The sequence below is a fragment of the Fimicolochytrium jonesii genome (assembly GCF_025526975.1).
Source record: "Fimicolochytrium jonesii strain JEL569 chromosome Unknown EV422scaffold_2, whole genome shotgun sequence".
Taxonomy (NCBI): Eukaryota; Fungi; Chytridiomycota; class Chytridiomycetes; order Spizellomycetales; family Powellomycetaceae; genus Fimicolochytrium; species Fimicolochytrium jonesii.
In genome coordinates this window covers 247,448-272,516 of record NW_026515669.1, presented here as the reverse complement: position 1 = coordinate 272,516, position 25,069 = coordinate 247,448, and the positions used below count along the sequence as shown (strand labels likewise).

At 52.9% G+C, this 25,069-nt stretch overlaps 8 protein-coding genes across 8 annotated transcripts; 3 read left to right on the top strand and 5 right to left on the bottom strand.

Annotated features, from left to right (window-relative positions):
- Window positions 1-1,805: 1,805 nt before the first annotated feature.
- Window positions 1,806-3,826, bottom strand: EV422DRAFT_513689 (uncharacterized protein). The gene is made up of 2 exons (XM_053069180.1): window positions 2,126-3,826; window positions 1,806-2,050 (listed from the first exon to the last, which is right to left on the bottom strand). The coding sequence occupies exons 1-2, from the start codon at window positions 3,465-3,467 to the stop codon at window positions 1,983-1,985; spliced, it is 1,410 nt and encodes a 469-aa protein (XP_052929117.1). The 5' UTR covers window positions 3,468-3,826; the 3' UTR covers window positions 1,806-1,982.
- Window positions 3,827-4,218: 392 nt separating this feature from the next.
- Window positions 4,219-7,761, top strand: EV422DRAFT_563474 (UNC-like C-terminal-domain-containing protein; the record flags this gene model as incomplete). The annotated part of the gene is made up of 5 exons (XM_053072075.1): window positions 4,219-5,547; window positions 5,632-6,681; window positions 6,757-6,873; window positions 6,942-7,357; window positions 7,434-7,761. The coding sequence occupies 5 exons, from the start codon at window positions 4,219-4,221 to the stop codon at window positions 7,759-7,761; spliced, it is 3,240 nt and encodes a 1,079-aa protein (XP_052929116.1).
- Window positions 7,762-7,958: 197 nt separating this feature from the next.
- Window positions 7,959-12,614, bottom strand: EV422DRAFT_134510 (armadillo-type protein). The gene is made up of 13 exons (XM_053064764.1): window positions 12,503-12,614; window positions 12,165-12,384; window positions 11,877-12,096; window positions 11,638-11,810; window positions 11,477-11,575; window positions 10,780-11,409; window positions 10,638-10,714; window positions 9,753-10,576; window positions 9,562-9,680; window positions 9,369-9,480; window positions 8,980-9,158; window positions 8,467-8,918; window positions 7,959-8,390 (listed from the first exon to the last, which is right to left on the bottom strand). The coding sequence occupies exons 2-13, from the start codon at window positions 12,360-12,362 to the stop codon at window positions 8,156-8,158; spliced, it is 3,318 nt and encodes a 1,105-aa protein (XP_052929115.1). The 5' UTR covers window positions 12,363-12,384; window positions 12,503-12,614; the 3' UTR covers window positions 7,959-8,155.
- Window positions 12,615-12,822: 208 nt separating this feature from the next.
- On the top strand, window positions 12,823-16,684 carry EV422DRAFT_513681 (uncharacterized protein). Its single transcript, XM_053069179.1, has 4 exons — window positions 12,823-13,751; window positions 13,813-14,412; window positions 14,486-15,968; window positions 16,085-16,684. Exons 1-4 carry the CDS (start codon window positions 13,031-13,033, stop codon window positions 16,500-16,502), a joined length of 3,222 nt encoding a protein of 1,073 aa, XP_052929114.1. The 5' UTR covers window positions 12,823-13,030; the 3' UTR covers window positions 16,503-16,684.
- Window positions 16,685-16,810: 126 nt separating this feature from the next.
- On the bottom strand, window positions 16,811-18,547 carry EV422DRAFT_563471 (uncharacterized protein; the record flags this gene model as incomplete). Its single annotated transcript, XM_053072074.1, has 5 exons — window positions 16,811-16,930; window positions 16,997-17,308; window positions 17,378-17,948; window positions 18,013-18,356; window positions 18,419-18,547. The coding sequence occupies 5 exons, from the start codon at window positions 18,545-18,547 to the stop codon at window positions 16,811-16,813; spliced, it is 1,476 nt and encodes a 491-aa protein (XP_052929113.1).
- A 463-nt stretch (window positions 18,548-19,010) lies between these two features.
- Window positions 19,011-20,341, top strand: EV422DRAFT_513679 (uncharacterized protein). The gene is made up of 4 exons (XM_053069178.1): window positions 19,011-19,170; window positions 19,250-19,595; window positions 19,660-19,718; window positions 19,788-20,341. Exons 1-4 carry the CDS (start codon window positions 19,168-19,170, stop codon window positions 19,890-19,892), a joined length of 513 nt encoding a protein of 170 aa, XP_052929112.1. The 5' UTR covers window positions 19,011-19,167; the 3' UTR covers window positions 19,893-20,341.
- A 21-nt stretch (window positions 20,342-20,362) lies between these two features.
- EV422DRAFT_549662 (uncharacterized protein) lies at window positions 20,363-21,149 on the bottom strand (the record flags this gene model as incomplete). The annotated part of the gene is made up of 3 exons (XM_053071726.1): window positions 20,363-20,456; window positions 20,499-20,814; window positions 20,885-21,149. The coding sequence occupies 3 exons, from the start codon at window positions 21,147-21,149 to the stop codon at window positions 20,363-20,365; spliced, it is 675 nt and encodes a 224-aa protein (XP_052929111.1).
- Window positions 21,150-21,553: 404 nt separating this feature from the next.
- Window positions 21,554-24,925, bottom strand: EV422DRAFT_134636 (uncharacterized protein). The gene is made up of 10 exons (XM_053064766.1): window positions 24,572-24,925; window positions 24,371-24,482; window positions 24,181-24,311; window positions 24,014-24,112; window positions 23,887-23,954; window positions 23,642-23,824; window positions 23,514-23,582; window positions 22,925-23,449; window positions 21,981-22,853; window positions 21,554-21,902 (listed from the first exon to the last, which is right to left on the bottom strand). Exons 1-10 carry the CDS (start codon window positions 24,609-24,611, stop codon window positions 21,783-21,785), a joined length of 2,220 nt encoding a protein of 739 aa, XP_052929110.1. The 5' UTR covers window positions 24,612-24,925; the 3' UTR covers window positions 21,554-21,782.
- Between the last annotated feature and the right edge of the window lie 144 nt (window positions 24,926-25,069).

Here is a 25,069-nt window from a genome sequence, read left to right as displayed (position 1 = left end):
ATACCGTCATAACACATAACACACCACTCCAAGGACTATATAACAGCCATAGCCGCCCCCCAAATTTCGTTTGGAAAATATTGTCGATTCGTCATCGCGTGCCCAATGGCGAAGATGTTGATTATCTTGCGACATAGCCGACTTTCCGTTTAACATGTACCGATTGACTACAAAGGGATGACCATGGCCGCCGCCATGGATCTGACCGGCATTCAATGGATCACTTGCAATGAATCCGACGCTGTGCGAAGGCTTTGCAGAGGCCTCATGCATTGGTCCTCCAAGGATACGTTTACGTTGCGCCTGGTCTGCCCCAGTCCGTTACGTTGAGCCTGGACACGCGGAGCAAGCGGTAGGATTCATTTTCCAATTCAGCAATCGTGTGTTCCAGGTCAACAAGAGGTCAAAGGGGATGGTGCTGGGAAAGACGACGGAGAAAGTGAGGATGTCGGGGCGAACGAGGAGGAGGAGGGTGGACTTTCGGCGGGAGAAACGATGAGATTTCAGTGGGACATCGGCATCAACATCCAATTGCTAGTGCGTTTTCCGCGACCACAACGATGACAACGACAACGACAACATCGACGCCGCGTGAAGGGGCGGTGAGGGTTTCGGGGATCTTAATGAGGAGGGAAGAGTGGTGTTTAGGCGGGAAGAAAGGATGTGGTACCGAACCGACCCCAACCTCAGCCGCACTCGAATAGGTCGCCGCGGCGGCAAGGTCCAAACGCAGACGCACCTCCTTTTCTTGGAGGCCATCTACGCGGAGGCCGACCTGTCAAGATGATCGTAACGCAAGCATATGCCCACGAGAAGGACGCGTTGAAGTGGAAGGTATGTTATTTGCCTTTTCCTCTCCAATCCACCCACTTAGTTCTGTCGTTGAGCGAACAACGAAACACGCAGGATTTGCGTATTTGCGCTACCGTCGTCGACGAGACAGTTAGTGTTTGTAATGCTGAAACGTTGGAACTTGAAAGGGCACAGGATGAACGATTTGAAGTTGTAAGTTAGAGAGCAAGATAGCTTGCAGCTTGCGAGACGCCAAGTTTTGCTTATTCTTCCTTTACTTTCCACAACAGTGAAAAAACCTTACTCTACAGTCAAAGCGACGCGCATACAGGCCTGGACCCATCCCCCTCATCCTGGCGTTAGGTTTGGCCGATGAGGCATTCGATGATTTCATATTTGGAATCAGAGCGCGACATTACGAAGTGTGCAATACGACGGGGACAGAGCGGGTGAGAAGGAAGGGGCTGAAAGTGGGCTGGCAGCGGAGAAAAGCATACAGGCGTCCTATGGGTAAGTAGAGTATGGGTAAGTAGAGTATGGGTAAGTAGAGGAAACTTCTTGTACACGAAAGTATTTGTGGCAGGAGCAGTCACCATTCGTCCATTTACTCTAGATCTTAGCAAAGTGTGCATCCCTCTCCAAGTCGTCCAGATACGAATGACTTTGACGGAGCTGCCCATCAGTCTTTGGCGTATGAGCAGTTATCTTTGTAAGAGTGGGATTGCGGGGGTTTCTTGGGTAAACCATAGTATATATATGAGGTTTTCTCGTCAATGAATGATAAGTACATCACAATGAATCAAGTTCTTCTCGGTTCATCCGGAAATGGATCGGGAGGGCTGCGTCGAGACCTTGCAGTAAACAAGTTTTCTTCAAGGTTCGACCTAGCAGGAGCTCACGCAGTCCGACAACGTGCCGCTCGGCGGTGGAATGAGCTCCTGCAGTGGTTGATTCGACCCAGGCTGTGCAGAGAAATGTGCCCCAAGTGCAACGAGGTTAATGCGCAGGTTTGACCGGTAAGGGATGATTGCAATCTCCCCAGTTTTCCCATGTCTGCACATTCTCTCTCATTATGTGTATTCAAATTCATCAAGCCCTAGTCTCCTTTCCAGTGCTAAAATCTTCTATTCCAAATGCGCCCTACATCGCTGCCTAACCTATGCTGTCGATAATCCCATGCAGGTTTTGATCTATTCATGAAGACGGGTAGTAAAATGGGATTTTGGCGAGATTCCCGTGGCGTATGCCGCCAGGTGGTCTTCATCCCAATGGGAAACAGATGAAGCAGTCAGTTCCTGCAAAACATGCTTTTACGAGACACACCAAAACTCACCAGACCCAGCACTCAACAACAGATGCTTTGGCGCAGCCAATGCCCAAGTCGGGATGGCCGCCATGAACTTCTCACTCTTACTCGCATCTCTTCTCCAAGCCTTGTTTCCCCCCGCCTCACCGCCCTGTCCAATCGACTCCTCAAGCCCGCCAAAGATACCATAAGCGTCCTGGTAACTCGTCCGCATCAGATTGGGGCTGTAGGGCTCTTCTAGGAGCTTGCGGGTGTCCATTTGCTGGAGGGCGAGGTTGGGCGATTCGGAGGTGAGCAGAGCGTGAGGTCGGTTGTGGGTATGTTGGTTGGCGATGTATAGTGCGTTACCGGTCCCGTTGGTTAATGCGTATTGGGGCTGAGTTTGATAATGTGCACCCGCACCTGAAGAATAGTTCTGACTCGGAGTTTCGGGCACCACAGCCCTCGGGAGCGCCGCATTCAGGACCGAAACGCTCGCATTCGGATCAATGCTGAACAACGACGGCGTGTTCCCGCTGTACGTATACGACGGCATACTCCTGTGGGTCGTCTCGGTCCATTGGGGTTCCGGCTGGCGGTTGCTAGAGCGGCCTTGGTGCGTATCACCGCCGTACTTCCGCCAAGAGGTCTGTTGCGATATGTAAATATTTTTCAGGTCGCTTAACTGCGCGGTGCCGGAGCGGACGAGGCCGTTGGGATCGTTGATTCTGGCCCGGGTGAGAGTACGGGATCTCGAGGTTGTAGGGCGCGGGGGCGGATGGATCGCATTCCCATCATTCGCCTGCTGTTGCTGCTGCCGGCGGTCATAATCATAAGGAGCGCCTTGCACCTGGGCGTTGTTTCGACCAACAAGTTTGGGAAGTACGAGCTCGTCGTCCACCGTCCTAGCAATATGCTGAGCCGGGCCCGCCTCCCCAGCAAGCAGCCCAACCCATCCACCCACCCTTGTCCCAGGATTGACCGCCCTCATCGGCCCCGCCAGCCCCGCCGGCGGTCTCCGCTCCCTCTCCTCCGCCTTTTCTTTTGCCGGGCGATACAACTTCCGCGCCGTGCGGCCTGAATCGGGCCGTTGTTGGCGTCTAACTGGGGGCGGCTTTGGTTCAAGGACAGGATTATCATCGTTGTGGGTGGGTGGCGGGCGGTTCCGAGCAGCCTCAGCAGCCGCGAGCTTGTGTGGTGGCCCCACCGGCTGTGCGCGGGCTCCCGGGACGGTGATGCGGGCGTCTTCCGCGGTAGAAGTGGCCTTGCGTTGGTAGGCGGCTTCCCATGCGAGTTCATGGCATATTCCCGCTGTATGTGAGTGAGATGGTATCAAGGGCTTCATGAGTGGGGAGGGTGAGAAAGTAGGGTACAGGGTGGGGATTTGCATCGTAGCTTACGAGAAATCCCAAATACGGAGGGGATGTGGACGGAACGTTCCCAGGGCTGGACGTGGCAGCCTACTGATGGTATCTGCATTTTGTCCAGAATGCTTAACTTTCAAGAACTACAACTGGCATGGGTGAGGCACAACGAAGTGGATAGGATGTCACTGTTTAGTGCGTGAAGTTGATGGGCCTTGAGAAACCTGGGAGGAGAATGACTTGTATCTCCCAGAGGAAAGCTTCATGGACCGAGTTCGTAGAGACCGTAACAGCCCAACCCGTATTCGCGCCCATGCTCAGCGCCCCAAACCAGCGCCCCAAATGAAAAAATAAAAACGAAGAAGAACCGGTGGTTAGAATCAAGTAGTTTTTCTCTTTTATGTATCATATTAAGCGCTTCTTTTCGAAGACGCCGCATTAGGCAGGCGCGAAGGACATGTTGAGTGGGGCGTGCCCTCCGGTTGGCTGCCGTTTATTTTGACGCTTGCTTATTGAGCCTCATGCACCGTAGCACCTATGCGCCTTAGCGCAAGCCAGTAAGGCACAGAATATTTAGTGGGGTTTCGGGATTGTATATGTATCGCAGGGATGGGTGGAACTTTAAAAGCCTGCTGAAAACCGTCATTCGTGAGCGGAACGCTTCGTTTCCGGCGCGCTGTCGAATTTGGCTGATTGTGGAGTGTGCTTCCGAATGGCTATGCGACAGCAGTGATCCCGGGACAGATCTTGACACACGCACACAGTGCTACATCTCCAATGGCACGTCGAAAGCCTGCTAATGACCATCTGCCGGTCTTCTCACTGGGAAAGCTTTTGTCGGTGCCGCCAAACTTACACCTTCTATGCTTGCTCTATGTGGGTGCGCCGTCAAGAACTCTGGCCGCCAGCTCCGACACAGCCTTCGAGGAAGTGTGCCCTCCGATACGGGAGCGTGATACCTGCCTGGAGCAGCAACCAGACGCTTGTGCACAGGGAGCAGTACCTTCTCTCAGCTCGAATGTGAGGCCAGCGGCGCAGGAGACTGCCATTCTTGGGGTGTCTGTCTCTCCGCAAGTCATCGAGACACCGCGAACGGACGACGATCTTGGAAAGGTGGTGGGATCACCAACCGAGGGGATAAAAAGTGTCTTGGTCTCTGAAACTACGAGACTTGACTCAACCCCCGAGCTACCTATTTTCGACGCTCCGCCGAATCCCACCCTCTGGTCGAACCTGAGTTCTGGGCGCTCCATAGTCGGATCCTCAGCCTGTGAAGAGTGCAACACTGATGGAGACAGTGAAATCTTGCAGTCCTCATCAACTTCCGAATCGACTTTGCATGGCTACATACTGCCCACGCCAATATGGGTGCCTCCACCTTCAAGCGCCGAGCTACATGTGAAACGGGACGAACCGTTGGCGTCAACGTTCGCACCACTGCCCACACCAGCGATCGAAGTGATGTTCGTGTCTACGGATTCTGCAGAAGTGACGGGAAAAGAGATACGATCCCAAAGTGAACGTGAGCAATTCGAGTCGTCAGCAGATCCAGAGGCGAAAGCCGACATCATCGAAACATCCGTTGCATCTCAGGCGCCCTCCGCCTTACCAACCCTGAAGACTTCTTCAGCAGCCTCTGCCACTTCCACATCGACAGAGATTGCTAGGTCAACGGCTAACACAGGGCCCGGTGAGCAGGCAACCTCTTTCGAGGAATCCGCGTCTTCAACCACTATTCCCTCTGCCACTCCGGATGTCCCTCCACCCACGTCGATAATACGGAAACCTACGTCAGGGCGCTTCAATTTCGCCTCCTTCGATTGCGGCGCTCTTATCCTTGCACAGAATCCTGAGGCCAGCTCTGCAACATCCATTTTGCATAAAAACAAAGATGCTTACATGCTGAACAAATGCACGGCTGACCGATTTGTTACGGTGGAGCTGTGCGAAGATATCTTGGTGGATACCGTCATGCTCGCCAACTTTGAGTTCTTCAGTTCCATGTTCAAGGACTTTAGGTTGGATGTGAGCGACAGGTATCCTCCAAAGAACAACGAATGGACCGCGTTGGGCGTTTTCCGCGCGAAAGATGTCCGGGATTTCCAGGTACAAACACATGAATCTGATGCATAATTGTGGCTTCTCCTACATAAGCTGGCAAGGCACTTACTTACGCAATCTCCCTGCTAGTACTTCACTGTAGAGAACCCACGAATCTGGGCTCGATACCTTCGCATCACCTTTTTATCTGAATACGGTCATGAGTACTATTGTCCGTTGAGTATGCTTAGAGTATACGGGACAACCATGATGGAGGAAGTCAAAGCGGAGGAGGACAAAAAGGCGTCCTCCGCCGCCGAGAGCGAAACGGCGATCGTCGCGGAAAGCGCTGCTACCCTCGAAGTGCCCAAACCGCCCCTCCTGACTCCACCTCGCATTGCTGCCGCAGTAGCCGCAGCTTTGGAAGACCAGCAAACTACAATGAATTCACTACTCCGCTTTCCCACTCTCGCGCAAAGCGAGCAGCGATCTCGCGCACATTCTCCAGCGTTACAACCGCCTCGAGTATTTGACTGGGGTCGTTCTACATCCATTCCGCCAAAGCCCAGTGGCGCACCAATGGAACTTCCTTTGTCAGCGACGCCGTTCAACGAGGCCGCAGGCCGAGCGGCGGTGGAATCATCGAATGCTGATCTGAAAATCATTGTTCCGGAGAGGTTTTATGCCATTATGGGGTCCAGAGAGCAAGGGGAGGCGGCAAATGACGCCTCAGGCTGGGCTAAGCGGAGTAGTGCAACAAATACCGCGATGGAGGCGGTGACCAAAAGCACGCCATCGGAAGCATCAGTGACGCGCAGTGTGGAAGATCGTCTATCCTCTTTGACCGAACCAAAGGACAGCGCACCGACCACATCTCAGAGTTTACCTGCCATTCCGAACGGAAACGCGAATATGTATTCCGGCGCGAGTGCTCAAGGCAGTATCAACAATGGCGGACATAGCGGCATCCCCAGCCCTGGCGGAAGCGCCGGGGGCGGCACACAAGAAAGCATCTTCAAGACCATTATGAAACGACTCGCCGTCTTGGAACGCAACGCCACGTTGTCATACGCATTCCTGGAGGAACAAAGCAAAGCACTCAATGAGATTTTCGGGCACTCGGCGGTGAGAGAGCGGGAGAGATTCGATAGTCTGTTTACGCACTTCAATCGCACGTTGTATGGGATCTTCAATGAATTGGTGAGTGGCTAGTTACTCTCCATGATTCACCGCGTAAGTCCTTTCTAAAGCTTTGTTCATGGATTGGATTAACAGCATGCAGAGTATACTACGTCCTGGTCACATATGTTCTCGGAGATCGAATCTCAGAAGCGGGACGCGGGCGACAAGATCGCTGAAGTCGATCGTTTGATCACCGTATTAGAAAAGCAGGTAGAGTCTCAGGCGGTCATACTGTATTGAATCACCGAGTGTCCTCTCAAACCGCAAGCTGTCCACAGATCCCTCGCCAAATAGGGGTTCAAGCTCTCATCACAGTCATTGCCTTCGCGCTCGGCTGGATTCTGTCCAACCTTTTCGCCATGATCTCGTTCCGGAAAAGGAAGCCAGCTGTAAAGCAGCAACCACCACCGCCGTCAAGACAAGTCTCCACGGCATCCCTCATCCCAAACGAGCCTACAAAGCCGAGGGAAGACACAGCAGGCAAGATCACATCGACGACTGCGCCTGGAACGCACCCGGAGAAGCTGGCTGTGAGGATACATCCCGAGGTCGCGATGATACCGCCGTTGCGGACTGAGACTCCACCCCCAGTAGTGCCATGTGGGCAAATCGAGAAGCGTCAGGCGGGTGAAGCAGAGGACGCCGAGCTTAACACGTCGGTGCTAGATGTTACGCCCTGTCCAAGCCCAACCAGGTACGATCTTCGATGCGGGACGATGCCAAATGGCTCAGAGACTTACATTTGAGATTCCACCTCGTATATCTCACAGAATGGACGACGAACCAACAAGCCCCGTCTCCCGCTCTAACAGCGCTAAAAAGAAACGCAAACGGCGCCGGTCTTCGCACGCTCCAGGTTCCACCATAGATAATAGTCTCTCTGCCACCGCCGCCGCCGCAGCTACCACCCAGCGCATGCAAGCCGCTAACGCACTCTCCTCGCGATCCGAAAACAATCTCGTCATCGCACAGCAGCGCGATCGCGTAAGGGATAGCGACCGACGCGAGTCCATGTCGCTTAGCCCGGCGCTGTTGCGGGGTCTTAGGGCTAGCTCGAACTCATATAGGTATCTGCCGCAGGATGACTCGGCGGGCTAGTGGGAGGAGCGCATTTGGGTTCTCGGTGTGTCCTTGCGCATCTCGTACATCTCTCGTTCTGGCGGCGTATGAGCTGTTTATTTCATACCCTCAAAGTGATTGAGAAGTGCATGAGCATGCTCACTGCCTTTCATAAGAAGACAAAAGTTGAGATGGGTTCCATAATCAAGAAAAAGAAACTACGGACCGATGCTACTTATACAAAACAGTTCGATCGGACAAGTCTACATATACGGCGATGCGTAAGCGAAACCGGACGATTAGATGAGATCAACATAGGCTACAAGGAACAAGGCCGAGAACGGGAAGAAGGGATGAGGGTGTGGTTGATCGAGGATGAGTCGCTATGAGATGGCAGGGAGTAAAATGTGGTGTCGCGTCACTTCTTTGGGCGTCATACGTAGCCCTTGTTGACCAGGACTTTCCGCTTCTCCGGTGTGAGATTGTTCCAGATTTGCTCGCGAACGGACGCGTCAGAGTTGCTCATGAGCTGGCGGAGGGTGCCGACAACGCTGACGGTGAGTTCGGGCTTGTCGCCCAGCATGTCGTTTACTGCAAGGGCTTCGGCAAGGATGAGCCCGACTTTGGGGAGGTTAGCGTTGTTGGGGCCGAGGATGGAGGGGTGATTTCTGCAATGGATGAAGTGCATGAGGACTCAAGACATCATGATGCGGTACAAATGAAACGAACGGTATTTTGACGTACTGTTGCAGCAGCTCCAGAAGGTACGAGTAAGTGGCAGGTCCCTCATCTGTGTCCTCCGTGATAGGCAGAGCAGCGACCCACGCGCTCAAAACCTGGTTGACGTCAAAAGCACCAGACTGTCCCATGTGGTGGCAAATCTTGCCCACAGCGGAAATCGCATTCTCTGTGGGAATGACATTGCCCTCATCGCGTGAACCGGGCGCGTTGATGACTGCAAACAGGCTGGGAATAGCAGCGGCAACACCCTGAACATATGCCGGGCCTCCTACTTGCGCGGCGATACCGACACCGTAGGCGGCTGCTTGCCTGATTTCCGGAGCGGGGTCGACCACGCATTTGGCGAGTTGCTCCCAGAATTGAGCTTGATACCGTGCAGATGCGGGGCTGGCGTACTCAATCACATCATCGTAGACGAGGAGGGCCCATTGGCGCATTGCGGTCTGGTTGCTTGTCTGAAAAATATGCAACAGTTAGACTCACGTAAGCGATCCCTTAACGTAATTCTACACTCACCAGGAAGGTGTGCACATAGGGTGCCAATTGGTCAAACTGAGGGAGGAACGCCTCCCGATGCTGTATGAAAAACTGCTGCAAAGCAGACGCTAGCTCCGCCAGGAAGGCATCATCCGTCTCTTCCTCGTTCTGCAGGGCTTCCTCGTCTTCAGCGTCGTGATCGGCATCTTGACGGTATTCTATCGTAGGGAAGACAACCGTTAGTTGGGCTTTTCCCAGGAATCACCGATGTTCCACTCAAACAATGGGGCATCAGTTCAAGTGTAATGTAAAACGCCGCATCAATCAGGGAGAGCTGCATGGTTACCCACACAATCCGTCGACCTCTTTTAGGCTCCTCGATTTGCATCCCGCGCCCCGACTCCACAGCGTGACAAAACTAGACGTACCATTCCTTTCAGAGGTCCTTTCGAAGTACCCCTTCAACTGACCCGTTGTTGCCACAACGAATGCGGATCGGAGGTCGTCGCCAGTACTGTTGGGGCCAAGAATCTCCAAAGTCTAAAAACATTTACAAGCAACGGTGGATGGCATGAGTAAAGTTCGCGAGGACAACTCATGCATGCTGAGCCCCCACTCTACCTCCTGCGTTGTTGTGTAGAGCTGAGCAAGGAAGGAGCTGTCAACTTCGTCTTGAATGCATTCGATAATACTGGTGAGCACCATATTCCAGACGGCTGGAACATTGAAGTGCGCTGGAGCTATACGAGAGAGGCAAGATCAGCTACCAGCAGGGAGACCTGGCATCATTGACGGGCGTATTGACGACTTACAGACTTGTGCCTTGATGATCGAAGTGAACAGCAAGGGAATGACGCCCGCAGCAGCGTGACGGACGCCTTCATGGAAGTAGAACTTCAGGAGAGGCACTACTATGGACATGACCTTCTCGACATGGGGCGCGAAACCAGCGCCGAGTTCCCTGGCGTAGCAGATCAACATTTCCACGGCTGTGCATTTCTCTTCCAACACCGTGGTGCGGATGCAAAGGCGCTGGCCATCGACAACGAGCATCTCCCAGTCTTCGTCGTACTTTTCTCTCAGAGCCTCCTCGTCCTCATCGGCGTCAATCAATGCGAAATCGGGCTTCAGTTGTGCGCTCTTGAGGAGTGGCGGTAGGACAAAGTCGAGATAAGGCACAAAGTCCGCTTCCATGACCTTGCACAGACGGGCCCAGGCCGCGAGGAGGTACGAGCTCTGAGGGTCATCCGCGTCCGTGATAGACTCCTGTGTGATACGCAGAAGCTCGATGAACTGAGCAGCATCAGCTGCGAAGACTTCCTTTCCGACGGCCAAAGCGATAAGAGATGCACATTCGATAGCTTTTCCGCGGAGAAGCCGGAACTCTTTCGAGGTAGCTTGTCGCAAGACATTGAGAAGTAGAGGCATGATCGCCGGATAGTAGTTGACAAAATGATCGCCCGCACTGTCAGCCACGGTTGCGATAGATGTGATGGCTTGCTCCTGGACGTAGATCTTGCCAGTGTTCAACAAAATCAACAACTTTTCGAAGATGGGTTGCAAGTATGGGGCAATAACGTCTTTCTCAACTTCTTGGCAGAAGTTCACCAACGCGGCCGCAGCGTGAGCTTGTACTCTGCAATTGAACAGGTCAATGTCAACCCCCGAAACAAATGCATGGCGTGACAAACACCCACCTGGGGCAGTCCTTGAAGTCCAAAATGGGTATCAAGTTCGTCAGAACCACATCGGCATACTTGGTTTGCATGGTTGGCTGTTGTGTGGATGTAAGATATGACGGATCGCAGAAAGGTATGCGTGCAACTTAGGTTTCCTTACAGCAAAGTCCGAGCTCATTTGTCCAAGTGCATTGCAGGTTGCCCACTGCACTCGTGCGTGAGGGTCGCGGAGGTGAGGTGTGAGCAGCTGCAGAACCGTGGCCAGCTCAGCCTCCATGATCTTCGCGCATCCTTCGGCGATGGCGGAGATTGTCATCATAGCGGCGTGTCTCTTTCGCCAATCCTCATTGGCCAGCATTGAAGGAATCAGGGTGAAAGTGACCGGCAATACAGTTTTGCCCCCAAGAGCACGGGCCAAACGATCCAAAGCTTCTCCCGCGATAATGTCATCTCCATCATCGTCCTCATCTTCCTCGTCCTCAGAATCAAACCACTTCTCGTTCTCCTCCAAGTGGGACATCCAATCCAGGAGAATGGGGACCAGGGTTTGACAGAACTGCGGGTTCTTCCTCATCATTGCAGGCGCAGCCTCCGACAGAGTCATGAGCAGCTCCAAAGCTGATTGACGGGTCGAAAGTTCGAGACCATCATTTGTCATCAAGCCAGTGCTGTATTGGACTATTTGCGGAACCAATGGGCGGAGTAGTTTCGGATGTATGTCCGCCAGCTCGATCAAGTATCCAAGAGCAGTTTCCACGTCTTGTTCTTCGCCGCTCAGAGCCGGTAAAACCTGCATTATTGCGTTCGTAAACGTGTTTCATTCTCGAGATGATTGTTCAAAACAATGCGAAACATACATTCAAGATCTCTGGCACAAAGTCTCTGAAAGGGTTTGTCTGCGGGCCATCCAGTTCCAGAAGATATGCGACGCTGGCGTGCAAACTCTCCAATTTCACCTAGATGAAAACAGAAATTCAATCTCGCGCTCTCAATCTTCTTGCTCACAAGGGAAGCCTACCTCTGTGGCGGCGTCTTGCAGTCCACTTCCAAGGAACCTTTTCATCGCATTGCTGTCCGTGTCGGAGATGAGGCCCGGTACCTGGGCGACAATCTGGAAAGCGCTCACTCTGTGGTCGGCAGCGGGAGATCTGCCACATTCGAAGATGGCGTGTAGGAGTTCATTCCAGGTACCTGATTTGACTGAGTGTGAGCAGAATCCAGGTTTATGGAAAGGGCAAAACCTGGAATAGATCGTACTTCCTTTAGCAAGCATGTGCTTGCCCAGCTCCGCAATGGTGTCCGCAACCTTTCGTCGAGTGCTAGAAGCCTGCTCATCGCGCAACGCTGATAGAAGCTCCGTCTGGATGTATTGCCTGGTCGGCTCACCGATCCAAACATAGTACGAAGCATCGTCAGGAGCACCGGCTGCAGTTTTCAAAGCCAAGCGACGCAAGAGGACCGCCGCAAACGAACGGAGCTGCATTGACATGGTTTCAGGATTTATTCAATGGGACAATGGGAAGAGTCCCTGAAAGGCAGACTCACGTGCTGGTCCTGGTGATGCTTGGTAAGGTTGGCCAGAGCAGACAAAAGTAGGGCACATTGAGCGGTGAGCTGCTGGTTCAACTGGGCTTCGGCGGCAGTACGAACGGCATTGTCTGCGCTAGACAGCTGCAACAAAACCGTTGCCAGTTGGCTCAAGACCTCTGGAGACAAGCCCTCGGGGCCAATGGTTTGCGCCATATCGACTTAGAGAGGGGAGTCACTGCTGGGATGTGAGTAGAAGTTAGTAGTTGCGTCGAGGAGAGGTCGACACGCCAAGGTCGTAGAGATCGTAGCACAGTCGATTATGCGACCGATATACTTCGCGCAACGACACTTACCGACGCGAGGCCCTAGGGGTTGACTTTGGAAAGAGCGAAAGAGAAGCGATGTGTGTTCTGCGTCTGTTGTGCCCGTGGGAATCCTCGCACCTCCTGCAATGGGTTCTCCGTGGGAAAAAATCTTTAGGGCGACGGCACGACTCCTCACATCGTGGACATCATCAGAAGCGGACAGGAGTCTGTTCTATAACGTAAGCACGCACGCTGATTGGCTCACGCCTTTTAACAGCGTCTCTCCGACTTCTGGGTCCGATTCTGACGGGACAAACAGACAGCCAGTCCGATCGGATTGATGACCAGTAGTAGTAAGACCCCCCTGCCGTAAATCCATTGTGTTTATATTGAAATTCTTGGGCCATATTTGCATTCAGTGTTGTATGTCGCATTTCTACATTTCGCAAGCATACTCTCTCCGATTATCCTACACCATCCAGATCCAGGCCCGATAAGAAGCCAGTGTCAGTATCTTTTCCCATACTCTCCCACTTTCTGCCACCTTTCGTAAGAGCGGCCGACAGAAAAGCGGTTATGTCTGGGCAACAGGGCGCCGATGAGGCGCCTAGGACCGGCCGCCTCCGTTCTCTCTCTTTCAGCCAGAAGTTCGGCCGCAGCCGTTCGCCTGGTAACGACCTCAATTCTGATTCCCCGAAATCCCCTTCTGAACGCCGAGGCTCTGAAGCTGCCGCCTCCCAGCAACAGCAGGAGCGCGGTCGTCTGTCCAGCAGTGGCAGCCAGCAATCAGGCTCTGACAACACTTTCCCTTGGGAGTGTCAAAAAGAGCAGGAGGACAGAGTGTCTCGGACGTCAAGGGATCAATCCCGTCGAACTTCGATATTCCAGCAGTCACAACCTCGAAGCACACCCTTGGAGGCGGTAGCCGAAAGCGAAAATGAACGTCGCATCCGCATCGCACGGGTCTTGACGAAGCAACAGAAACGGATCTCGGAGCACATTCAGCTGTTTGCCAAGATTCATGTTACCATCGTTGGAAGCTCGATCAACTTTGATATCATTATAAGTAGGGCTGAGACTGTGGAGGGCTTGGCAAGGATGATTGAGGCCGACTATGCGTACAGATATTTCTATCAGGAAGACGGCGGACCTAGCAGAACCGTCGACTCACGACGACCGGATCCGTTGCAAATTGGCCAAATGTACAACGCAGGCCAGCTTGCTTTGCGCTTTTCGGATACGGTGGGGGACGTTCTGGAGTACATGGACAAGGTGTCCGTTATCAATTCTTTCGAAGGTAAGGGCAAACGGAAGCTGCGAGCCATATTTTTCGCAGCAAACCAATCCAACTTTCATAGGCGAGAGTGTCTATCGCAACTTGACGCCGAGAGATGAGTCAAGTTCCCTTCAGTTGACCGACAAAGCCCTCTCGACCTCGGGAGAGTCCGTGAACGCACAAACGGAAGTAGCCACCTTGGCAACGGAAGATGCGTACAGCCCGCTACCAGCTCGTAAAGCGTCCACAGCCACGGCCCATACACTGAGCCGCCAGCCAGGAGAGGCCCCGCCATCGCTGGACGACCGCATTCAATTGTACCTTCGCAACAAAATGGCTTTGAAGTACCTTTCCGAGTTTTGTTTGGAGGAGTACACGATCGAAAACCTTCTCTTCTGGATTGATGTGGAGGTTTTCCAATCTTCGCAGGCGTCAATACGCCCTACTTTCGCACGATACATCTACTTGAACTACATCGCGCCTGGGTCGCCTTTGCAAGTGAACTTCTCACCCGAGATATGCAGGGATCTGCAGACCATCATTGGAGTGAATGCTGGGAATGTTGATCGCACGGTGTTCGATGAAGCGCAGGAACAGGTGTATTCGATGTTGAAAAATCACTCGTTTGTCCGATTCGAAGAAAATTCGAGGCATCAGATTTATATGGCCGCCAGGCAATCTGGTACGTCTCTCCATGCTTCGAAATATTTCAAATTTGTCGGGCCCGTTCTCATCTAGACAGGACTTCCTCCCAGATGGCGACACATATCAGCTAGGGAAGATTGCCGGCCCATTCGCGAACCATTTCCAGGGAAGCCCCGAGCTCCTGAAGCTCGTTCTTCCCCTTCTCGAAAAAACCGCTTCGCAAAACCAAAGCGCACCGGGGAAAACAGCGACTCCACAAGCCGCTGCGACAACCATCAAATTTCGCGAGCAAATGCTCAATCGCGTCCTCGTGAACTACTTCCCGCATTTCTCCCGCTCTGTTGAGGGGTACTTCAACGAGATGAATCGCAACAAATGGAGTAGCAAGCAGACGCGCATGAATAAGGAAAAGAGGCTTGCCAAGTTCTTCGGCGAGCGGCCGTCCGTGGAGCTGGTGCAGCAGCAGATCGCGTACGCTTCCGCATCCTATTTGCGATCCGTGCAGGGGATCACGCGGGAGTCGCTGGAGGATCTAGTCGGAGCTGCCTTTTCCGACGCAGACCTTGCCGACGGCGACGATGGCGATGTCGATGAGAGCGACCCGAGGAGCCAGAGCCAACGACGGAAGAAGAAGGAGAAGCTGGAAGAGTTCTTCGGAGATCGTTTACCCAGCCAGCAGAAACGGGTGCAGCAGTTGGTACGGGACTCGTCCACGGCGGCCGCAACCACCAACCCGACCAGCTCGAGTTGGGAGGCGGGCGATCCGTTGGAGGTACATGTTGCGGCGGAAAGTCTGGCGCCTGGCGAGACCGTAAACGAGCTGGATCCAGAGGAACGCCGGATCCTGCAAAAGAGAACCAAGAAGATTGCCAGCATGTTGGGCGAATCGCTGGACGAAAAGACCATCTCGAAGAAGGTCGTTCATGGTAGGCAGGAGAAGGAGAAGGCCACCGGTATTGGTCCCTCGACGCAAGCTCTCTCGGGCACACTAGATAATGCCGCTTCAGGAGGGATCGGCTCGACGCAGGTGTCCGCATCGCATTCATCGACCATGCTACGTATGGACAAAGACGCTTCCGAGTCCGAGGATGACGACCCGGAGTCCAAGCAGGCACACAAGCGTCGCCTCGACAAAATCTCTAACCTGATGGGCCAGCGTATCGGCGTCACGGATATCCAAACCGCCAAGGCGACGGTAACCAACACGCCCCCGGTCATCAACCGCCCCTTGACGCTCGATGAGAAGAAATCTTTCCAGAAGAAGGCATCCAAACTTGAACGCGTATTGGGCCACCTGCCCCCAGTCGAGGCCATCATATCGACGCTGCCATCCGGGGCTCAGCAGAAGGAGGTAGACCATGTGCGGAGGAGTATCGTCGGGTTGTCCTTCTTGGTAACGAACGCGAAGAATGCCGTGGATATTCTAGATGCGTTGACCCAGATCACCTTGCCTGAGGAGAGGGTTGGAGATGCTGGCGATGCGGCAGAAGGTGCCTACGACAAGACACCACGAGGATCTGTGAGCGGTGCGCAGAATCCGGAGGAGAATAAGGAGAGCAAGAAGAGGAAGATGCGGAAATTACGAAAGTTCTTGTGAGTACTTATCCTGCGATCTAACGCTTTTAGTCCAGCTACCATTGAGAGCGGCGCAGAGTTCTCATATGCATGAGCTACCCCTCGTGTCATACTTATCCTGCTTCTCTTTCCAGCGGCGACAATATTGCCGTCGACATGATCTTGGAAACTCAAATCCTCGCCGACCTCGAGCGCTCGCTACAAGACCTCCCAACCACGTCCGAGGAAGTAGATCTCCTCCGAGCCGAAGTGAACAACATCCGCGACACGCTACGCCGGCGCAGCGGAGCGTTCCAGGAAGAGTTGCACGACACCTTCGACACCTCTGTCGCCTCCACTGGACCGTCGGACGGCGCGGCGCCCGGGAAGGGGCGGGCGTCGTCCATTTCGAAAGGGACAAGCAGTGGAAGATACGATTATGGGCCGAGACGCCCGAGTCAGCTGGGGAGGAGTTCGGAAACGAGGCCGAGGTCGGAGAACACGTTGGCCGCAGGGGACGACGCGGACGCAGAGGAGGACGGGGTGCAGGCGAAGGAGCGGTTAGTCCTATAGAGGAAGGTTTCCTTGGCGTTGTGTTCTTTAGTTTTGGCCGCTGATTTGTGCTCGATCCTTGGATATTCTGCGTCTGGTATGGCAGGCGGATGCCGAACGAATCGTTCCTTCCATCACCTGCCACATGTAGTTTCCGTCAAATATGTTCTCCATATATATTGAAATAAACAACGCTTTAGAGATAACACGCATAAGCTTAGGGTCCAAAAATGGATAAGGACTACCGCCGTAAGTCCCGTTCTTAAGCAATGGATACGCCGTGTCCGTTAGGGAGTGCCCTAGCTTTAAAAAGGGCTGTCGAAGGCCTTTCACAGCATCGTCCTGATAACGCGCGTGGTAATAGCCACTCCAGGGTGAACCACTCTCTCGGGCTTGTTCAAATCATCACGAGTAACGGTATCAGAATGAGCCCACAAGGCGTCCAAATTCTGAAAGAGAGAATTGCAATGAGTTTTCCTCCAAGCTCGTCTCACTACTAACTTGTCACCACGAACCTTTTTCATTCTGCCCCTCAACTCCTTATTCGCCGTGATCAACACCGCCTGTGCCTCTACATCCCGGTACGCCGACCGATAACCAAAATTCGAAGACCCGATCACCGTCAATACTGGATCAGACTCCTTCGGTGGCGTGCACCATAACCCTTTCCCATGGAATGTCCATCCAGGTTTCTTCCACTCGTTGATCAGGAACTCCGTGTCGCGCCGTCCAACCTCCGTGACGGATTGTAGAAGCTTCTTTTCCAGGTACGTATATGCTGCCGGGAGGTGTCGGGAGACCCCTTTAGAGCCAAAGAAGCCGTTTGCCTTCGTAATCACATGCAGTCAGTCTCTGAATGACCTGTAAGAATGTAAGTACTATCGTCTCTCGCTCACCTCTGGCGCAGAAGTGAGGATCCTGAAAACTGCTGCAGAGTTGGCCAGCAGTTCCACCATGAACTTTGGAAAGTTCAAATACCCTGAGCTGAGGTGTACCGTCCACTTGGTAGACAAGTCCGTCCCTGGTGCGGTTTTTCCCGGGTCTCGACTCCCCAATGCCGCCAATAGCTTGTTCAACGTATCCTCTTCCTGTCGAATGCCCAACGGGCCAACCTGTATCAAAGGTAACACCAGGGTGTCCAGGGTGTTTCTTGCCCGTGCTGTTTCGGCCTGAACCGCCTCCAGAACGTCTTTCCGCAAAGCGGCGGTTGCGGCATGCCACCTCTCGCAGAATGCCCGCAACAATCGAGATGCATTCTCTTTCAATGCGGGGCGGTCCAAACGGCCATCTGAGCGAGCGAATGGAGGGTGAAGTTGTGGTGGACCGACCGTATCGGGCGATACTTTGAAGGAAAAGCTGCCAACAACGTCGACCAGGTCTGCATAATAATCCGTAAGCTGACGGGTATCTCGAAAGATCACGTATCTATCTTGTCGATTGACAAAGTAGTCTGTGTTCAGATTTGCGCTGTGGGGAGGTGGTTCAGCATGCGGCATGTCCGGTGCAACCGTCCGAAAGGGTGGGTGCTCACCCGCTCAGCATCACATCGTCATCAAATATGTAAATCTTCATATGCTGCAGTCCGAACCCCTCATTGAACCGTGGCGGCACGATTTTTTGCAACAATGTCCCAAGTGCGGGCGTGTGGTATAGGCGAAAGGCGACTCGCCCACGAAAGGCTTCGACAAGCGGGGCCAACAAAGAAACGCTGTTTGTTGATCCTCGGGTCCCCCGAAAGTAATCGAGAAGGAGCGTCACTTCCAAATCTGGGTTATTCGCAAGAGCTTTGTGGAGAGCTTCGGCTACCCGCTTCTCCCCTTCTCCCAAATATAGAGAAGCAAGGACTATCCGAGTTTTCGCGGACAGAATCCCTTTCTGAAGGAAACAAATCAATCGAACCAATCTCCTCAACAGGGTATCTTGCAGTAACCACCCACCTCCAGTTCCCTGTAGAAATCGGCAGGTTCATCCAAAATGTGCACTTTGCTAGCATCGCAGCGAAAAACAGGCAGGGATTCTACGAGCGACCGGAAACTGGCAATTGGAGTAAGCACTTCTTCCGACATCTGCCCACTGGCGCTGGTGTATCCTCGTCGTCTTCCGTACTGTGTACCGTGGAAGAGAAGCGTGCGCTCCCTTGGCGTTGCTTGCGGGAGGGAGACAAACGCTCGCCGTTTCGAGGGTGGCAGTCCGCCTCTTGATATACCCTGCGGACGCAACGCTCGTGAAAGCGGTCGCACTCCTACCCCTATGCTTGCCACCTTTCTGGCCTCCGGTGCTCCCAATCTGCACAACATCTTGACCGGCCGTCGCGTTCAACAATGTGTAGGACTGTAGGGTGCTACGCTACAAATGAGACGTCCAACGGAGTATCGGTTGTTTGCAACGAAGTAAGCTGGATACTATGAGCTAATGTGCGGGGCCAGAGGCGGAGCAGACTCGGACTGAACAGAAATGGTGAAATGACGGGCAATTGCGACCTGACGACTTGTTGCGGTCACTTTGGGGTCGCTTTCCATGCTTCCCAGCTCTTCCGGCTCCCTCCTCTGTCCACATTGCACTCCGAAACTCCCAAAAGTGCACAGCCTGTGAAGCCCACCCGTCTTCGCAGAACTAGTTATAACTCCGCTCCGAGTCCGCAGACTTTACCAGCTGCATCCTCCACCCTTGTTCACATATAGCGAAGATGGTATGCCCGTTTGTGTCACTGCTTCGGCATTTGCCATCCTCCCGTTCAGAAACGAAGTTGACCTCAAATCCCACCGCAGGCCAACTCCTCCGCCAAAAAACTATTGGTCACCAACGCGGCACGGCTGAAAAGCACGCTGCAGATCCACCTTATCGTTGTCGCACTTTACTCGTTATACCGGATAGCATTCCGCTGGAGTTCTTTCAGCATCGCCGTCGCTATCGGGTTTCTTCTCGTCAATGGCATCTTCTACTATCTATACGGATCGCTAAAGTCGGCTGCTGAACCGAGCGTCGACGAGACGGGAGCTGTGAAGCACGCAGGACAGGATTTGAACGATGAGTCCGGCCTTGTGGTGCCGTACATGTTTGATGTGATCTATGTGGGATGGTTCGTGCTGGTGAGCACTGCAATCATCTCTGAGAGTGAGTAGTCAACAACGCCAAGAAGTCGATGCATTGGCCTTTGGACTGATCAGTCTTATACTAGAATTTTGGTGGACATACTTGATCATACCTCTCTTCGCGGTTTACAAGATTTGGCAAAAGGTACAGGGACGATGAAGCTTTGCTACCAAGCACTTTCATAATAGTAGATTAATCCGCTTGGGCTCTAAGGTCGCCCCAATGCTGGGCCGGGGTGGAGGATCCGGGTTTCAACCGACGCCGGCAGCATCCGGCAAGAAGCAGAAGAAGCAAACTGTGAAATATGCCCGAGGATGAGCGTGCGGACGGCCTCCCTGGGATACGCGCGACGAAAGCCCGCGTTAGGGCTTGAATTGGGAAATGCTCCGTCATTGCTGTGCGTGTCTTCCCGGGCCTGGTGGAAGGAAAGGCGAGCGGTCCATGCGTCAAGACCCATATGCTGTGACCTTGCACTCTGTTCGTTCGAGGATTCACGACGACCAAATGCGCAGCCGTGGCGAGCACAGCTGCTCACTTTCGCTTCCGCATTAATGGCCTTGACAAGCAGCAATTACTTATCGCCACCGGCGACCTGTGCGGGAGCACCGGCAGGTGTAGCATTCAAATGAGCAATCAAGTCGAGAACAACTGCATTTTGGGCGGCAAACAACACTTAATCATCTGGTTCTGTGCGCAACGCGCGAGAACCATATCAAGTTGCATGCACATATCTACAAAATCTATCTATCTAATATAAGAACATTGGGACCGGAATCTCGAGCGCTGGTTTACTCATCGCTATCACTATCCTTCTCTGTGCGCTTTCTCTTACCCTTCCCATCTTTACCTTTAATCCTTTTAGCTTTTCCCTTGCCCGCCACACTTGTTCCGTCTTCTTCATCTTTCTCAGGTTTCCGAACGAACCCATACATTCTTGGAACGCCTGCTTTTAGAATCTCCTCGTTCGATCCAACCGAGACGCCCTCCACGAATCCCAATGTCCTCCTATGCGAGTATTCCGGGTAAAGGTCCGCATCGAATGCAAATGACCGCGAACTGTTCAGCTGCCCGGTCTTTCTGGCTTGCGCTTTGACGTCCCAGAGATCATATGGATCGCCGCACTTCAAGGTGACAAGGATTTCTCCTGATGGTGCGAGTTTGGGAAGAGCGGAATGGAAGAAGTTGAAGAGGAGGGTTTGATTTGCAAGGATGTTACGGTGTTTGTCTTTGATTCCGGCGCCTATGAACCAAATCAGATCACCCCGAAAGGAACGTAGGGCTCTTCCATTCAAATGGAAGACGAGACGTACCGACATGGGGGAAGTTGAAAACGATTTTGGCAAACGATAATTTTTTCGCATGCTTCCAGGTATCTAATTCCGTTGCGTCCACGCCGTGCATTACTTTACCGCCCAGCTCAACGATCGCCTGGATGTGTTCTGCAGCGTCGGGGTACTTCTCGGCAACGGTTGCTTCATCGTCGAACGACGTGGCAAGAATCGTGCATGCTCCATGAAGCTTTTCAGCGACTGCATGTGCGAAGCTGAAGTTTCCTGTCCAACACAAGATGAACATATGAGTCCCGTATGTCCAAAAATGTGCAGGTTTCGATAATAGTCTCCGCTCAACCAACCTTCTCCAACAAAAAGTATCGAGTCCCACTCTTCAAACGGAAATACGGACGGTCGTTTCTTCTTGGCAGCCTTTTCTGCTCCCGTTGCGACTCCTGCCTTCACTAGGGCCTCGGGTCGTTGTTCTACCCGCGGTTTTTTCGGATTCCGGCCTTTGCTACCTCCAACCGCTGCTTGTGCGTTCTCCTGCTTCTGCTTTGTTTTCGCATAAACTTCTTGCATATAGCGCTGGTGGACAAGCGCTGCTTTGAGACGTTTGCCCATGTTGTTGTCGTTCTCAGCTGGGAACTCTCTCTGCTTGATTTCGTCCTCTTTCTCGAAAAAAACGGCCTCTTTCTGAGAAATATGACAGCGCGTTCGTTGGCCAGTCGTTGGCTCCGACTCCTCCGCTGGGTCTTCCAGACCGATATTTCCAATGCACAGAATGAAGCTAAAGGACTACGTACAGGTTTCCTCTCCGATACAATAGGAATTAAAGATTGCATATGCATAATAAATAAGTCAACCAGTGAAATGGGTATATGACGGATGATGTATGGGAACCAAAGGAAGCGCGACCGACCAGGTCGAACGGGCTTCATCTCCTTAGGCGGACAAAAAAAGCATTCTTGCAGGCGGTACTTTCCGGTGGTAGGTACTTGTCGTAAAACCCAACTATGAACTCCTCCGGCTTGAAACCCATGCGTTGATACAGCAACTGGATTAAGAAAAGTGAAGTGAGCGGGCTTTGTTAACATCCGCAAACAAAGTCATAAACAACGTGCGGCAGACTTACCATCGCCTTGTTGTTTGCGGAAACGTGGAGTGTAATGTCCTTTCCTGATACGGCTTGAATCAGATAGAAGAGCATAAACCTTGCTATGCCGGCACCGTTCCATCCACTTTTAACAGCGAGGTAACTGAGATATCCCTCAGGAGTCATGACGGCTACTCCTATAGCCACACGCCCGTACAACGCGACCAGCGTGTATTCCGGGTATGTGAGCGCTTCAGCGACGTCGATGCCAGGCCAGAACACCCTCGAAAGCAGGTCATTCACCGCACTGAGATGGGCGGAGTCGAGATGTTTGTAATCGATGGGCCGCGACTTGCCGGAGATTATCTCCAACATGCGTTGCTGAGGCGGAGCTGTGGCGGCAGCAGGACCGTCGGGGTAGCTACGCCAGACATAGGATGGAAGAGGCTTTCCCGAGTATGGCGACACCGTCACCTTCGGAGTGAGCTGGCCTTCAATGCGGGACAGGAACGAGTGCTCATATTTCGTATGAGAGACATGGCGGACCGCACGGAATCGCTGTAAAGCGAGCTTGGAGTCCATACCACGAATAATGAGTTTCGCGATGCGCCCGTCGGCTAGGGTAACCAACGATGGTATGCCGTCCGGCTCCCGGTAGATTAACGGTGTCAATCTGACAGAAGATGGAGCATTGTGCGTTGGCTCTGAGTCTTTCCTGCGATGGTGCGGGTCCCGCAGGGATCGCGATACGACGGAATCAAAATCAAACAACCGGGCGCCAACCGTGCGTTTGTGTCGCCGGAGTTGGATCTTTCGCCGAAGACGCGCGGCCGCTGGTGGGAGAGGGTTTGCGGCATCGGAAAGCAATTGGAGGAGATTGTATTCTTGTTCGGGAGTTACAAAGGTATGATACTAGCAAAATATGAATGTCGTCAGTACAGTCAAACTGGAAAATGGAATGAGGCCCACAAGCCACCACTTACCTTCGGCTTCGCAGATGGAAAAGAGGTATCGCGTGCTTTATGATTCGCTTCTGGGGCCAATGGCCTCGTTTCCGAGGCAAGCTCTTCATCCGTATCTGTATCCGAATCTGTGTCATCCTGGTCTTCTTCGTCCAAATCATCGGTGAAATCCTCCGGCTCCTCGTCTTCCTCATCATCGTCAGCCGACAGTACAGAGGGGTATGATCTCCGACGTACGTCTGACGAGTTTGCATACCCCTCTGCCTCCACGCGGCTTATTCCCTTTCCTTTGCCAAGACCCCCAAACCTAATTCTAGATTGCTTCTCAGCCGAAGCATGATGTGAGGGGTTGCCCCGACCATCATCGCTGTCTTCGATGGACGACAGCGAGGAGAGGTCCGAGTCATCGTCCCCAAAAATGTCTGTTTCGTCTTCTGACACTGGTTTATGCCGGTCATTTCTTTGCCTGGGTGCGAGGATAGGCTTAGATGCGGGCAGATGCTTTCCACTAGTGTTTGCGGTCGCGGGGACAGAACCATTTTCATTCTACAAGAGCGGAAGAACGTCACATCGGAGAGAGAAACAGAGTTTGGCATCAGACAGTGCGTACATCGAGGGGCTCGCTCTTTACTTTCTTCGTGAGCGACGCATCCGATACGTCCTCGAGTGAAAGTTTGCGCTGTTGCACATAAGTGAGCCACTGCAGCATTGACCATAACGTAATGACGTTCGATGTACCTTGAGCGACGGACCTGCAATGCCTGAGCGAGTGCATTTACTCTCGTCGAAAGGCTCCGCCTTCAACCGTCCCGTGCGAACAGCTCCATCATCGATCGGCTTTCGGTCCCTTTTCTTCCTAACATGAGGTTGCGACACTCTGGTGGGCGTAGAATCCTTCTCCTTCGGAGTGTTCTTGAGTTCCTGAGACATGCATCACCATCAGAACCCCGTACATGCCCTTGGCATCTTTTGCAACCGCTTACCCTGGGTTTCACCCCAGACTTGGCAGTACCACTTTCCGGAGGTTTCAATACATTCAGGCCCCAGTATCCTACACGCCGTGACTCAATGCATGCCACAGATGGTGCCCGAAGTACGTCAGGAACGCACCTGGCTGTCCAAACTTCTCCGTTCCCGATTTGAAGACCTTGTCCTTCCCATGCGAGGTGGACAATATACTTGCGACCGTGTTGTGCCACGTTGGGGAACCTACAAGTCGAACCCACTGGGGTGAGGTGCATTCCTTGAGGGATCAAATGCTACGAAGCCCTACGTACGAGGCTTCCCAGGTTTCAGATACTCCCAGTGCGTGTCAATGAACAGGCATATCTCTTCCTTCCACCGGACAAACTCCTTCGCTGGATTTTGCCGTAAGAGTGTATACACCGCAAAATGCGTGATATTCAGCCTGGCTCTCTATCAGTATGGCTCCCTTGAAGACATCTTCGAGAACAATGATCACCTTACCAACTCATAGCCGGTCGCTCATACTCCTGCCGCCCTTTTCCGCAAACCGAGCATTTGAACGTGTAAAAGGTGTCTCCTTGCAGAAGCTTGTTCGAAAGGCATCCTACGCAATCTTTTGGCGCATCCGTTGAAAATCAGCCTTTCAGTTCCGGGGCTTCGCACAGACGCCCGAAAACCCAGTTCCGGCTATCCCTCTCTCACCAGAATGGAACAACTGCCTACAAGTCCCACACCTCAACATGGGTTCATAGGTCTCGCCAGGAACGGACGATCTCGCCTTATCCTTCCCACAATAACAGTACTTCTTCTGTGTGTTCTCATTATGTTCCGCGTCCCAAGTAAGATCGGCGAGCTGCGAGAATAGGAAAGACCCACAATTTAAAGCGAACTCTGAACGGAGAAGCTTTCATGGATGCGCGGCTAGGCCTGGGAACCCCTATGTAGCCGCATTACTTACCTCATATGGGAAGGACGTCAGTGTTGGTGTCGCTGATGTCTTCTTCGGTGGCATGTGCGGGTTCGAACTCAAGATGGGCAAAAAACACGTCAACATCCGTCGATATGGTCCTGTTCTGAGCCTTTCTGACTTTATTCGAGCTACAGTAGATACCAGAAGAGGCCCTCAGCCCACAGGATTACCATTAAAATATCGCAAGCTACTATATGAACTGCGGTCGGCGAAACTTTACAGATTATTTA